At 42.6% G+C, this 15,888-nt stretch overlaps 1 protein-coding gene across 5 annotated transcripts in view; it reads right to left on the reverse strand.

The window, feature by feature from the left end:
- Positions 1-15,888, reverse strand: part of TJP1 (tight junction protein 1) — a gene marked incomplete at its 5' end in the record, with an annotated part of 256,975 nt that overhangs the window by 14,663 nt on the left and 226,424 nt on the right. For all 5 annotated transcript variants that reach the window (XM_082647761.1, XM_082647760.1, XM_082647764.1 and 2 more), the window contains 11 exons: positions 1,887-2,114; positions 3,776-3,873; positions 4,022-4,885; positions 5,733-5,972; positions 6,298-6,648; positions 9,867-9,967; positions 10,268-10,478; positions 11,076-11,158; positions 14,453-14,548; positions 14,649-14,833; positions 15,115-15,334. In XM_082647761.1, coding sequence (XP_082503887.1) covers positions 1,887-2,114; positions 3,776-3,873; positions 4,022-4,885; positions 5,733-5,972; positions 6,298-6,648; positions 9,867-9,967; positions 10,268-10,478; positions 11,076-11,158; positions 14,453-14,548; positions 14,649-14,833; positions 15,115-15,334 — 2,677 coding nt within the window. The remainder of the gene's footprint in view (positions 1-1,886; positions 2,115-3,775; positions 3,874-4,021; positions 4,886-5,732; positions 5,973-6,297; positions 6,649-9,866; positions 9,968-10,267; positions 10,479-11,075; positions 11,159-14,452; positions 14,549-14,648; positions 14,834-15,114; positions 15,335-15,888) is intronic.

Here is a 15,888-nt window from a genome sequence, read left to right on the forward strand (position 1 = left end):
CGCAACTAGAGAGAGCTCGCGCGCAGCAACGATGACCCAATACAGCCATAAATAATTTTTTTTAAGTAGGCTTTTAATATTAGAGGTTTTAAAGTATATTCTAAAAGAATTTTCACTGATCAGCAAGTGACAAATGATATGTTCAGACAGTCCGAAGCATCTAATTCAGTAAAAATCTTCATGATTTTAAACTTAGGCACAAAAGTGATTTGTGGTTGCTTTTTTTTTTTTTGCAGCACGCGGGCCTCTCACTGTTGTGGCCTCTCCCGTTGCGGAGCACACAGGCTCCGGACGCGCAGGCTCAGCAGCCGTGGCTCACGGGCCCAGCCGCTCTGCGGCATGTGGGATCTTCCCAGACCGGGGCACGAACCCGTGTCCCCTGCATTGGCAGGCGGACTCTCTACCACTGCGCCACCAGGGAAGCCCTGTGGTTGCTTTTTAATGTCTCATCTTGGCTACGCAGAACTACAGTCCCAGTTATTCACTCAAACACTAATACGGGTATCCCTAGGGAGATTATCTAGATGGGCCCTTCTCAAGAGGAGTTAACAGCTTCCCTGAGCTCCGAGACCACTAGGCATTTCCCTTCCTGCCCTGCAGACTTAGGACTTACTTGCTCAGCCTGGCCCCACAACTGTGTAAACGAATCCCTTGTAATAAATCCACATCTACTTCCATTCTGTGGGCCTGTTCTGCTCAAGTATGAACCCACCTGTGCCTGTGTGTGTTTATACTCCACTCTCAGAACCAAATTCACCATTAGTCAGGGCTCAACCAGTGGCAGAACCAGAACGGGATACAAACTCACACGGGCACATGTGGGTTTGTAGTTTGTACCCCAACAAAACACACAAGAAAGAAAACCAAAAAACCCAGTAGACAAGCAAACAGAAGGGAGCAGCACAGACAGGAAAAAGACAGCAGGAACCTGGGGCTCACTCCTAGCTCTGCCCCTGTCACGGCCCCTCGCTGGAGCTTGGGTTCCTCATGTTTACAGCTAGACCAGAAATCTCTAAAGTCTCCTCAAGCTCAAACAATAATAAACGACAAGTTTTCTCTTGACTTGGAAAAAAAATTTTAAAAACTCTTTAGTATCGTCCCTCAATGTCACTCCCCAACACAACCCTACTTTTTTTTTTTTTTTTTCCGGTACGCAGGCCTCTCACTGTTGTGGCCTCTCCCATTGTGGAGCACAGGCTCCGGACACGCAGGCTCAGCGGCCATGGCTCAAGGGCCCAGCCGCTCCGTGGCATGTGGGATCCTCCCGGACCGGGGCACGAACCCGTGTCCCCTGCATCGGCAGGTGGACTCTCAACCACTGCGCCACCACGGAAGCCCTAACCCTACTTTTATTTTTAAAAAACAAACAGAAGAGAAGGATGAGAACGTGTGCTGCACAGAAGGGAGAGACTCTTAAAAATCAGGGTCTTAACCGTTTATCCTCTCTTACCTCAAAACGCTTTGATTTCAAAATCCTTTGATTTTAACATATTTTTAATGCAAAAAATTTACATAGCTGACGCTAGAGTTTAAGAACAAAAAACACACATCCCAGAGCTAGATAGAACACACACTGCTGAAATGCTAAGAGCCTACAGAAGTCATGTATTACATAGCTAACTATTTTCCTTCAAAATATACTGAAGTTAGGACTTCCCTGGCAGTCCAGTGGTTAGGACTCTGCACTTCCACTGCAGGGGCAAGGGTTTGATCCCTGGTCAGGAAACTAAAATCTCGCATGCCAAGCAGCAAGGCCAAAAAACAAAACAATACACACACACACACACACGCGCGCGCGCACACACACACACTGAACTTTGTGTGATTAACTGCACTTTATGTTTCATCTTATTTTTAAAAGGTAAGTCTTAAACAAAATAACTCACTTGGAAGAGTAACTAGAAAACTGTGGCTGACTCTGAGAATGAACCGGCTTGGCGGGCTCTGAGAGGTGGCTGGCAGGGACATGTGCAGAAGGCTTGCTCTCAAAACTTCTTCGATCAAAGTAGGAGAGCTGTTTTCGATAGTATTCTTCATCTTCCTCAGGATCATAATGATTTGACCGAACAATGTCTTCAGGCGGCTTCATTTGAGGTTTTGGCGGTTCGGGGATCCTGATAATGAATGATAAATGAAATAACTTTTGAGAAGTTAATTTGACAAATAAAATGGAATACGTAAGTTTCACCTTGACCTTCCACTGACTGCTGTGGTTACTCAGGATCTGGCTGAGCAGTGCAGCAGTCAAGGTGGACATTCCCAGTCCCGTGTCCTCATACATTATACTCGATGGCAACACTCTCCTGGCCCGTGAGTCCTAAACACAACCTATCTATTGAGCTTGATAGTGACCTCGTTAGAAGCAGCTCATCAGAAAAAGAAAAGTAAGCCAGACAGTGGAGGGCTTCCTCAAGTACATGCACCATCATCGTCAGCAACAATAAAAACCCAGAGCTGGGGCTTCCCTGGTGGCTCAGTGGTTGGGGGTCCGCCTGCCGGTGCAGGGGACACAGGTTCGAGACCTGGTCTGGGAGGATCCCACATGCCGCGGAGCGACTGGGCCCGTGAGCCACAACTACTGAGCCTGTGCGTCTGGAGCGTGTGCTCCGCAACAAGAGAGGCCACGATAGTGAGAGGCCAGCGCACCGCGATAAAGAGTGGTCCCCGCTTGCCACAACTGGAGAAAGCCCTCACACAGAAACAAAAACCCAACACAGCCAATCAATCAATCAATCAATAGAAATGCTGTAGAATTATTAAACACAAAAAAACAAAAAACCTCGGGGGTTAGTTCTGTGAAACACTTCATAAAATTAAAAAAAAAAAAAAAAAAAAAAAAAAAAAAAAACCCAGAGCTGAAGAACTTTACAGCAGGATCAATAAATGATCCTCATATAAGGAAAGAGCTCGACATGTCCAAAGTTCCAGAGGACACAGGAAGCACGTGGCAAAGAAAGTACATTATCAGCAAATTAAGGCACTGTTACATAGGCCCTAGTTAGCAAATTTCAGAAACTCCGCATCAAAAATGGATAAACTTAAATACGTTTCACACCAAGAAGGGGGGGCTAAGCTTTCAGTTAGTACATGTTTACTCTGTGTAGAAGAGCTTATTTGCTAGTGATCCCAGCTAAAGGAGACATCACAGTAGTTTACATTTTCATGAAGAGCAACAGACATTAAAATCAGAGGAAAATGTACATGTTAGACAGTAGTTCCTCTTTATTACAAGCACAAATATAAGCGAATGAAACATATTAGGCCAAAGAACTGTATTCAAATGCAGCCCATCAACTTAGCAGCAGCCAAATCAGGCCACAGCTAAGAGCACAGCTGGCGGGTTCCTCTCCCAGCAACTCCTGTCAGCCTCAGCTTCATCCCTCCTGGCGCTTTCTAAAGGATTAAGTTTAGTTATCTCATAGCTATCTGAGTCTGTTTCCTCACCCCTAAAAACTAACAGTTTGCATGTCCAAAAGCACTATTAAACTAAAAAACACAGTCCAAAAGTAATTAGGGCTTTAAAAACTGTACTTTAGCCATTTGCTAGAGAAATATGTGTTTGAAAGATTTGTTAACTGAAAGAATAATAAAGATGTGTTACAGAAGGTATAATACATAAAGCTGTTTACTTTTCCTTCTAGGACCACTGTTTTAACTGCAAAAGCTGGAGGAGTTCACCTAAGGACAAGGGAGACCTCTGCCTTCCCTGCCTCCTCTCTAGTAAGAGGGCCACACTCTCAGTCAGTTGTAGGCCACAAGCCTGCAAAGCACCCACCTGTGCAGTGTTCTGTCGTGTTCAATGAGCTGATTCTGAGCAGGGGCTTTAGGACCTAGGACGGGAGCACCTGCAGGTTTAGACGTGACCTCTGGAGGCTGCAGAAAAATAAGACACACGAGCCTCAGGGAGAGATCATGAGAAAACAGGCTTCGTTTAAGGGGGAGGGAACATTATGAAGCGTTACGCACAACAGTCACTGAATGTGCTCTGAACGTGAGGCAGGAGACACAATCACGTATTTACCTTGAAACCAGAGTTATGGTTTTCATCCTTCTTGCTCTCCACTGATGCAGACCTTTTGTTTTCAAACATTTTCACTCTGGTGAGCACTGACTGTGGCTTCATCGCTGGGTCTTCCTCTTCCTCAACCAGAGCTGGGGGTGGAGGCAGTGGTTTGGTACTTGCGGGCGGCACTTCCGGCTTGTGCTGAGGCGGGACAAGGGCAGCACCGTGGAGAGGCTCGTAGTGGCCCGGGCCTGCTTTGGAGGTGAAGCCTTGGGGCGGGACCTGCTCATAACTCCGTGAGTACTGGTCAAAATACTGCTTAGGCTCGGACGCCTTGGGGCCTGTGGAGGAGTAGGGCTGCGCGTCTGGCCTGTACCTCCCATGCACGTCAAACCCAGGAGCGGGCTGCTCTTCGTGCCGCAGGGTGGAGGTCCTGAGTGGCGGGTCGTAGCGCGGTCGGCTTTCATAGGACAGAGGGGTTGGCTCCTCGAAACGTGGGAAATACCCTCGTTCTGAGGACTCCTCGGGATGCTGTCTGGAGTCCAGGTCTCGCGGGTGCTGATTATCAAAAGAAGGCCGGGGCTGGTACGGCTGTTTGTCATCATAATAGGACCACTGCTCCTCATACGCAGGGATGCGGTCGTCATAGCGCAGACGATGGTCGTAGTTTCGAGGAAACTGGTCCGTGTAGTTTGAGGAGTCATATCTGTAGGCAGGCTGCTCCAGGTCCCTGCTGGCCTGTCTCTCTGCGTATGGGGGCTGCGGCTCATAGCTCAGACTGGGCTCCTTGTCTAGCCTCTGCCCTGGGTGAGCAACAGCTGGCTGCTTCAAAACATGGTTCTGTCTCATCACTTCCTCAGGATAGGGATCCTTCCTATATACCTGTATAAAAAATCCACGCGTAAGGACACAGGCTTGTTTCAAATTCTAGTCTATTTTAAGACAAACTATGATTTAATATGTAAAAATGGCATGTTCTACCATTTATTACCAGGACAGAAACAGATTAGTGGAGAAAGCCAGTTTAAGTGAAGCTCAAACTTTACAATGCAAGTAGGGGCTTTTACTTTTCAGCATACTAAATGAAAAGTGAGTTAAAGATACTTTAACTTTTTAATTATTAAGTTTAGTAGAAAATTAATGCACTGAACTGTTGATTCCACTTGATTTGGACACTGAAAATAAAATCAAAAAGAAAATTTATGGACACCATAATTTATAAAACATAAAGAAGTTTAAAATGGGTCTGAACTATACATTAAGAAATTCTGACAACCTAGAGGGGTGGGATAGGGAGGGTGGGAGGGAGACGCAAGAGGGAGGGGATATGGGGAGATATATATATATATATACATATAGCTGATTCACTTTGTTATACAGCAGAAACTAATACAACATTGTAAAGCAATTATACTCCAATAAAGATGTTTAAAAAAATAAAAAGAAAAAAGAAAGAAAGAAATTCTGGAAGATTCTGAAAGCCAAACATTAAAAAATAATAAAAATATTAAGTACCAATCCCAATTAAAAGGCCTATTTTAAAATAATCAGTATATCACTGGAAGCCATGCAAATTATAGAACCGAAATGATTTGTACTGATTTGAAAACAGTATGGTGCATAAGCCCACAGTAAAAAGCAAAAGGAACACGTAAAGGGCAAAGCAAACACAATCATGTGCTAGACTGATGGAGAGCAACAGATTAGCGCAACACTGCAGCACAGGTACCTTTGCTGGATCTACATGCGACGACAATGATGGCTCTTGACCTCTTAGCATTATGTGAGCTGCCTCAGTGCGTGGTGCTCTTAAAGAATCAGCTTGTGGTGAGTCAGAGGTGAAAGGAGCTGGGGTGGGCTCCTCCAGTCTGACATTAGTTAAGTTTACATTAGGATTAACAGCAGAGGTTGATGATGCTGGGTTTGTTTCAGGCGAAAGGTAAGGGCCTGGAGATGAGGCTTCTGCTTTCTGTGAAGTGTTTAAAATATTTTAAATATAGTGTTTCTGTTTACTGCTAACTTCCCACTTCCATTTATAGTGGTTGATAGACATACATTTTAAGTGTGCTGAATAACAAAACTATGACCTCATGTCCTGAATTTTTTAAATTTCAATATACTGCTGTCTAAGATAAACACACAAAGTTTAGAATTAAGTCCTTGGTATTCTCAAGTTGAAATTAAAGATTAATTCTTAATCTGGAGAAAGGACAATATATTTTTAATTCAATCACCATATCCTAGACTTTAACAATGCACCTCTAACTGCAAAACGTTGAATGCTTGCTGCTTACCTGTTGAGAGGCTGTCTTAAGTCCAGGGGAGTCTATTCTATGAACTGGCTGTGGCTGCGCTTGTGGTGAGTAAGTAGGATATGTCTGGTGGTCATGATGCATTCCAGAGGAGTCCTCTCTGACAGGCTCAGAGGACCGTGTAATGGCAGACTCCGGGGGAGTCCCCACCTCATCATTAAGAGTCTCATCTAGTTCTTGATCAGTGTAGGCCCCGCCTTCTGTATCTGTATCTTCATAGTCAGAAGTATGTCTACTGTCCGTGCTATACATTGAGTATTCACTACCTGGGGCTGACAGGTAGGACAGACGATCATCATGCAAATCAAGGTCATCACTTGTAGCACCATCCGCCTGGGTCAAATAGAAGTAAATTAAAAATTTATTCAGTAGTTCTTTAAGAGATGGCCTTTATTTTACAAGGGAGACTGAAAAGGATACTTTTCTTTGCAGAAATCACATCTGTTTCTTGAAACTTCTGGTGAGGAAAGGTCAAGAAGATAGTACAAGCACACATGCAGACACACAGAGCATCCTTTGAGATCTGAAGGGCTTGGATGAGTGGAACGTCGGCTGGCCGGCCGTGACAAAGCCCCAGAAGACAGCGAAGGAGCCCTGGCCCCACTCTGATTTTGAAACCTAGTCAGTCACTAGCTTGTCAGCCCAGAGGAGGGTGAAGAGGGAGAGTGCTGCCAGACCAAGCTCACAGAAACAAAGACACAGTGACTGACAGAACAGCGCACGTGAGAATAACCAGGAAAATAAACGCCACAGTTCAAGCTGAACAAGAGTTTATGTATATATAAAATCTATATATTAAAGAAAACAGCTTCTTAAAAAACTTGGTATTTGGCCCTAGAGCTTTATAAAACACAACGGAAAAGCATCATCTAAGTGCTGGCTGCCTAATTAAACTAAGAACTTTTAAAAATTATTCTTCACAGATGGATGCAGAGAGGGAAGTGCAGTTATGACTCTCTTTTACAGACAATTAAGAGCTGAGTTAGCCTTCAGTCTGCACTGATTATCTTCTGAGCAGACCAGAAAGAACGGAAGTATTTGAGGGAAAGGGAAGTACAGTGATGCAGTCAACAGGCTGTCATGGATACTAATTTGAAGCTAGTGCCCGTATTACACACAACAGTCCTGGAAGACCATGCCTGGACCCTGCGCCCAGAGAGGCACGAGAGCTGGAGGATCCAGAACCCAGAATTCTGACGGCATGGACTGAAGGCTCGAGCCGCCTGAATGGTGCTTCCCCCACAGTCCCAATCCTGGCTCTGCAACAGCCTGACCCTGAGCCCTCCCTTAATGGGAAAGACCAGCCTTCCGTGACTCTGGCTTTCAACAGATCACCTGCCTGGTTTGGAGAGTGAGCGCACTAGGGCTATGCTCTATGTTCCGGCAGAGTCTCTCCCACTGAAATCTCAATGGCTTGAAACCTTCTTGCTATCTACTTTGATCTCTGACTCGCGGGGTCTGGAAGACTATAACCCAGGAGCCAGCCAGGGAAGTATTTAAGGCCCTGGGGAAGAACAACTCAACTCACTAACCTGCTCAGCTTTTGCAGTGGTATGAAATGCAGCTTTTGCAGTGGTATGAAATGCAGAAGTGAGCAAGAACCAGGAGTGCTCTGAACCAGAAATGACATATGCTTACATGTTAAGAAAGCCTCCGGATGATTTTTCTTGGTTTAATAGGGAACATACAAGCCTGTCACAGAAATTGCAAAAAGGAACTCTTCCTAGCAATCAGATCAAAGTAGTTAGCTCAGGAGAGTCGATGTGAAATGAAGTGGTTTTAGTTTAAGAATCTATTTGGAGAAAATATACTTGAATGGAAGGGGGGCATAAATCAAACTTGATTTAAATTGTAACACTTTTTCTGATTTACAAAATGCATCAATCTATTCTAATAGTAAATGACCTATTAGACCTATTAATAAAGTTAATAAAATTAATTGAGATGACCTATTTTCCTCACACAAAAAGCTGGGAGAGCTAGACCTTCATTTTAAAATCCAAGCAAAGAAAGGAAGCACACAATAGTATCAAAGAAATCACAGAAAATTAAGATTTGTGGATTTAAAAAACCTCTCAGATAGGTAGACATGTATACCTTGTGCATTTATAAACTAATATTATTTCAAAAATCACCAGTGATACCGCAAAAAAAAAGAAAAGAAAAATCACCAGTGAAAGCTATTAACATTCTACCTGACCAAGGCTGCTGGCAGAACTGTGTTGTCATAGAAGATTAGTATGGAGAGGACGGTAATCCTTTTAATCAAATGCCACAAGAGTTAAGAATTAGTAACAGTGTGTCGTATAAAGTGGTGTAGTGAGTTTATTCTACCTGCCTCTGTCTATAAAGCGTCCCGGCTGATATGTCAGTTACTCAAAGTGGTCTCAGGTTCTCATGTGTACGGTCCACCGCCCAGAGTGGTACTGAGGAGAAAAGGCATGGTTCTGACACAGGACCACAGGTGGGAGCAGCAGACACTACCTCTAGATGTCAGCATTTCAACATCTCTTCTTGGCAGAGGTTGTGTTTTCTGGGTGAGGGGCACGGGGGTTCTAAGCATGCAGCATGCACGGCCACAGCACCTGGGGCCATAGCCAGGCAGAGGAAAGGAGGGGCCATGCAGGGGCAAAACACAACAAAAACCAAGCCGACAAGGAAATACAAAAAACAAAATAAGAGAACAGATATTCTCAATCTTCCCTAGCAACTAAAATATATTAATATTGTGTTCATCTGAAGGTAAAAGACATTTAAAACAAAAGATTCTTTTAACTGTATACTTTGAGAAAATTATTATCTCTCCCAACAAAATAAACAGGACTTTCCCATCAAGAACTGCTAAAAGACCAGAAAGACTTAACAACAGAAAGTAGTTATTTTAATCTTTATAAAATCAAAATTCAAAGCCAAAAGGATGTATTGCTTTGTCTAACATTTTCAGTACGTTTTAAGAATGTTAACAGGTGCTGAGTGAAAAAAAAATTCCTTAGGTAAGGATTTAGGGAAATGCTTAAAGTAGCAAAGTAAGTCCTTTACTTCAGACCTCTCAGAGGCATCACCACGCTGGTGGGTACTGTGCTGCTCCAGGGCGCTTGGTTTGCAGCACGGTGGTCCCCAACCATTCCTTGCCTTCAGAGTGCCTCTTCTTCAGGGCGAGTCCTGGATCTCACATGCTGAGCACAGCACTTTGGGGACCACTCATCTAGCCCACCCATTCCCCTTGTTTCCAGAGGAAGAAACAGAAGCCAGGTTCAAAGTCATTCCTCAGTCAGACAGGGGCAGAGTCAGAACTCAACCCTGCTCTTTTAAGTTACCCTCTGAGAATTCTCTGAGAATACCACTGAATGGTAATTCAGTGGGGAGAGAAACTTCAGAATCTTCTACTATCAAAAACAACTTTCATAACCCTTACAAATTATAAAAACCTAAAAGCTAATGCCCCAAATTACTTTAATAAGTTGATCCAATTAGAAAACAATGGTGACTCAAAGGCTTCTCTGATTAGTTATATAATTTATCAAATGGGTTAAAAACAGGAAATTTCTTACCTTTCCCTCAGAAACCCACACCAACTGGTTCTGTTGTTGCTGAATTGCTTCTTTCAATGCACCATACCAACCGTCATTCATTGAATTTAAATTAATTGTAGCTGCAAATAGATAACATTGTTCTATGATTACAACACGGCAAAAGTCAGAATTCACTCAACCATTGCTTAGAGTTCAGTCACCACTACTGAGTTATCTGACAGATAGTATTGAGGACACACCTCTGGAAATGTCTATTTTGGCACTGAACCATTTCTTTCAATCAACAGCAGCCATTAACACAACAACAAGCATAACAGGCAAAGGTTATATGAGTTTTAATATTTGAACAACACAACATTTTTGCCCACATATTGTTGCATAGACACTGTAAGCTGAAAGAAGGCCTTTAATATACTCACTTGTAAAAAGATGGTGATTATTTTTACGAAGTTTATGAGACCGCTCATATAATTTCCTGGCGCTTTTCCTAGATTCTGGACATAACCTCATCCTCATTGTTTTCACACCTTGCTTAGAATCAGGGTTAAGGAACACTACAATTGGATACCACTGGGCATAATTCAGACGATCAACTGCATTTGGTGTTACATCCAATAAAGCATGTTTATCCTGAAGACACAAGAAAAAAATAAACAAGGACGCAAGACACGGTAACTAAGAAGCATCACCTTCAGAAAGTCACAGCTGAGACTACATTCCAATGGGAATGGACGTTTAACTGTGCTCCAAAATGTCTCAGGAGCACACATTAGAAAAAGGTGTACTCAGAAGTTAATGCAATATAATTTCTAGTCCAATTTAAAAAAAAGTTTTAACTAGCTCACTTTTAAGATAGCCCAAATACTTGCAAGCAGAGAGTGAAAATAAGTGTAACAATTTAATGTTCCTGATATGGCCTTGTGAGTAGCAACACATTCCTAACATATAAATATCAAAGTGCAACCTGAATTGTCCTGATGCGGTATCAAGTCTATCGACATATGTGAACACTGTATACTCTTTTGTGGTAATGAAAGCTCATCTTTTCAGGCACGTACTACCGTTCCACTGAAAGTGATTATTTTAATGTCTCAGTAATTTACTTACGGTATACCAGTAATAACTTTAGAAAAACTACCTTCTACTTTCAGTTTAACCAAACCCATCCCACTGAGAAACACAAAATTCACAGCTTACAATGAAACGGGTCAATTTCTAATAACTTACTTGATCTATTATTTGCTTTATTGTATGAAGGCGAATAATACCAGAGCTCCGTTGGTCAGTTCCAGCATCTCGAGGTTCACTTTCTAGTCGTGCAGTCAGGACAAAAACAAAACACCAAATTTCCACTGGTTAGGTCAGTTTCTCAACTGCTGGGCATAATGACACGCTGGGCTCCATGACGTGTAGTTGTGGGGGCTTCCCGTGCACCACGGCCTATTGAGCAGCATTTCTGGCCTCCACCCACTGGATGTCAGTAGCAGCCCCCCACCTCCCTTTTGCTCCCACGGTGACAAACAGAACTGCGGCCAAATGTCGTCTCTGGGACAGACCCACCCTGGCTGAGAACCCTCGGTTACATCAATGCTTCCAACACTGCTGGGATCAGACGGCAAGGGGGAGAACTTCCCTGGTGGTCCAGTGGCTAAGACTCTGTGCTCTTGATGCAGGGGGCCCAGGTTCAATCCCTGGTCAGGGAACTAGATCCCACATGCATGACGCAACTAACAGCCCACATGCCCCAACTAAAGATCCTACATGTCACAATGAAGATTCTGCATGCCACAACTAAGACCCAGCACAGCTAAATGAATAAGTAGGTAGGTAGGTAAGTAAGTAAATAAATAGTTTTTTGTTTTTTTTTTAAAAGCAAGTGGGCCACTCACCCCGGTGCAAAATTCAAGGGAGTGCCCCCAAACCTCAGAAGTCCAATAATATTTGGATGCAATATGTTCACAAAAGCAAAATAAATACTTCAAAATGAACATTTTAAATAGAATCAGTAAGTGGAGGGACTTCCCTGATGGTCCAGTGGTTAAGAATCCGCCCTGCAATGTAGGGGACGTGGGTTCAATCCCTGGTTGGGGAACTAAGATCCCACATGCCACGGGGCAACTAAGCCTGCGTGCTCTAGAGCCTGCATGCCCCAACTAGAGAGAAGCCGGCATGCCACAACGAAAAGCTCGCGTGATGCAACTAAAACCTGATGCAGCCTGACTAATTAATTAATTAATTAATTATTTAAAAGAAAAGAATCAGTAAGTGGAACGTGAGCAAAAATTATTTAGGACTGTCACTTGGTCAAGAGAAACAGCCAAATATGGCAATTCTCTCAATTGAAAATAAGCTTAAAAAAAATGTAGATTTACAAAATAATATTGATAAATTTGCTTCCATTAAAACCAGAAAGGTAAAATTATAAGTTATGTGTTTGGTCTAAATAAAATATTTAAATTTAAAATAATGTCAGTTTTAATACTCATGTCTTCAAAAATTTTCCAACTATTTTCATGTTCTGGAAAAAACAGCCATTAAAAAAATATATATAATATATATATAAAAACATGTATATAGGGATTTCCCTTTTTCTTTTGCTCCAGTGTGGCCTGGCATGGCACTGTCTGCAAACCTTTTTCACATTGTGGCATGTGAGTGGCAATGGTTCTGTCTGTATGGCACACAGATACCCTGAGGAGGCCTCCCCACAGCAGGGCCCGCCCGGCCGCAGACGGCTGCTCAATACCCGGGCAGGCCCACACTCAGCAGCAACAACTACAGCAGACTGGCGGGGGGGGGCCTGGGTTAGGGACCTCTTTTCACATCAGCAGAAGGGGACTTGGGAGCAGAGAAGGCTGTAACTTGTGACTATGACACAGCCTGTGCTTTCACACTGGCAACCTGTGCCTCCCTCCTGGCGCAGAACACGCCAAGGCAGCTTGGGCTGATTTCTAACCACGCGTCTCAGAGGTCCACTGACATGAAGGCTTTCACCGAAAAGGCACAGCGATGTCTGAGGCTCTGGTCACAGGAAAGCTCAGAAGTTAGAGCTCTGGTTGTTCAGATCAGACAAAGACAGAGACATGGAAGTTCAGAGGTCAGGCTGAGGGACAAGGGGATGATCTGGGAGAACAAGGCCATCGTGAGACAGCAGGGCCAATCTCCAATCTGGTGGACATGGGAGAACGACGGAGGGAGATCAACTGGGAGGTTCTGGGTGGAGAAAATGCTACTAGTCTCTAAACTCAAAATACTCTCGTTAGATTCAAATAGGATACATAACTAAGCGATCTGAATCCCTTTCGTAAGAGTCTGGTTGTACAGTAAACCCAATTAATCAACCAATTAGTCCTTAAGACAGAGCTTTCTAAGTCTTCACACTTGCTTTTCCTAAATTTAAAAGCCCTAAGTTTGGTTACAGGTGGTATCTATACGTATCAACTTCTTCAGGCAAAATGTTATCTATAAGCAATGACCAAAAAAAGATCTCTTCTGAAAAGACTAACAAACTGAGTGATGAATCAGAAATGAACATTTTCTAAATTGCCCAAATTTTACTATCATTTGTCTGCAAATCTTCTGAGTTTCAGAAAATATCCTCATTCAACTTCACCAGCAACCAAATGAAAAGCAATATATATAATATTAAATCAGCACTTGGGAGTTTATAGTGCCAGCAGGAACAACAGCTGCACAACCCTCTGGAAGCAGCCAAAGTTACACAGCAGCAGCCAGGAGTGCTCGTGTCTTGGGTCATTCCTTCCTATCTTTGGTAACTCTGTCTAAGAAATTCAGCATATATATGGAAAAAGCTATATTCTTGAGTATTTAAATCCTTTGCAGAACAAAAGCAAAGCATAATATGGACAGACAAAGCAAACAAAATATGGACAGATTTCTGCACCCTTTGTATTAGTAAAATATAAATTTGAAACGGACGATACAAATAACTTAAAGCAAGCCTAAGTGATAACTAAGTCTGTGTATTTAAACTACCATAATAGCTAAAATAATGAAACAATGAAAGAATCTGCAAGCAAAATCTGTAAGCATTTAAAGCACTACTTCCTCGATATTTATATTTAATACTAACCTACTATATCTGTCTGCAATAAGCAATAGCATGAATCATGCTTTTATTACTCTTCTGACATATCTGAGTATTTGTTTGCTTAATGACTGAAAGCACTGGGCTGGAGCCAGAAAGAGCTGGGTTCAGAGCCAAGTGTGTGACTCATTAGCTGGGTGTCATCATGACACCCCAACTAAAGAGGCGGGGCGGTGGTCTCCGTCACAACCACCCTACAGCTCAACTCGCCCAGCTTCAGCTGGACATTCTGACACCCGCCCCATGGGATACTGTCAGGATTAAACAAGACTGTGTGCTAAGAGATTCTCATAAATGGTGATTCTTTTTCTTATGAAAGGGAACTGGCAGAGCACAGACACAGTCACTCAGGTTTCCCTCATGGGGTCAATTGCAAATGTTCACTTACAAAAAGTGTTATTTCTATTAAGTGAATGGATCAGACCCACCCTTTAGAGAAGTAATTAGTAAAGAAACACGCTCAATCTCATCTGAAGTCCGTATGGAGACTACTTACTTGCAATCTGATAAATATCTGGTTCTTCTCTGGCCAGCTTTTCTCTGGCAACATCAGCTATTGGTCCAAAGATGGTTACAGGCCTCAGAAATCCAGCTGGGGAGATTCAAATGAAAAATAGCACAGTTTATACTTCTTCTTTCTTAGGCAAACTGACATTAAAAGGTATTAGGTTCATCTGTAGAAAACAGACTACCTTCTCGAAGAACAACTCTCTCATATGCTGGGAACTTTGTCTGAACCGGCTGGGCTGACAAATCTTCTCTGCTCTTGCGCAGATTTCTCTTGGAGCTACGCAGACCTCGGAATCTCCAGAAGTCGGCGCGGTCTCCTCCTGCCGTCTTTGGAAGTGTGTACTGTACACTGGCTAACTGCTCAGCTCTGGACAAGAAAAGACAAAAATAAAAATAAGGGTATTTTAAAAACAAAATGGAGAAAGACTTATAGTGAAACAAAATGTCAAAACACTGGATAGAACTTCACATGCAGTTTAAATCTTAATGGTTAAACTAAAATAAAGGAGTTTATACAACTAAGTCAGTTTTAGATATGGTAAATACAGTGAAAATTAATTCTTTACGTTACCAAAATTTCCCAGTGGGACTGAAATATTGTCATCATTTCCTTAATTTGTTCTGTAAGAAGTATCCAAACATTCATACCTGTTCTTATTAGGGATGATGCCTCGTTCTACCTCCTTATGATTTTTGCCAATTCGAATAGCAAGCCAAGAGCCCAGTTTTCCGTTGTACAAAGTATCCACAACACGGAACACCTCTCCTTTGTTAAAACTAAGTCCATAGGGAGATTCCTTTTCATATTCAAAATGAGTTCTAATATAGAAAGAATCTCCTACATCTGATTCTACGATGCGACGATAAACTAAAAGGAATCAAAACAAAAAATTATCAGTAACTAGTGGGAAAAGATATTAATCTGAAGAGAATACATTACGTGAAGATTCTATTGATAATATCAACAATAACAAAAACAACAGTTTCCAACAAACGGTGGCTCCTTACTAATTACTAAGTATTCTGTCTTGTGGACATCATCATTATCTCACGAAATGGGAACTCTTAGCACTTCCATTTCACAAATGAGGAAACTACTGCAGATACAGATCAAGCAACTTGTCCAAAGCCACACATGCTTTCTATTTAAATCATCTAACTTAATTTCGCTGCAGCCCCTGCAAACCTCATTTATGTCCCATTTTCTAAATGAGTGGTTCTCAAATGAGGGCAATTCTGTTCCCCCCAGGGAAGAGCTGGCATACATGGAGACATTTTTGATAGTTGCAATTGTGTGTTGAAAGGAGGTGTGTGTGCTACGGACACTTAGTGAGCAGAGGGAAGGATGCTTTTAAACAGCCTAAAACACACGGGATAGCCTTTACAACAAAGAATTATTTGGTTCAAAACATCAACAGTGAC

Source organism: Grampus griseus (genome assembly GCF_964374135.1).
Source record: "Grampus griseus genome assembly, chromosome: 2".
NCBI lineage: Eukaryota > Metazoa > Chordata > Mammalia > Artiodactyla > Delphinidae > Grampus > Grampus griseus.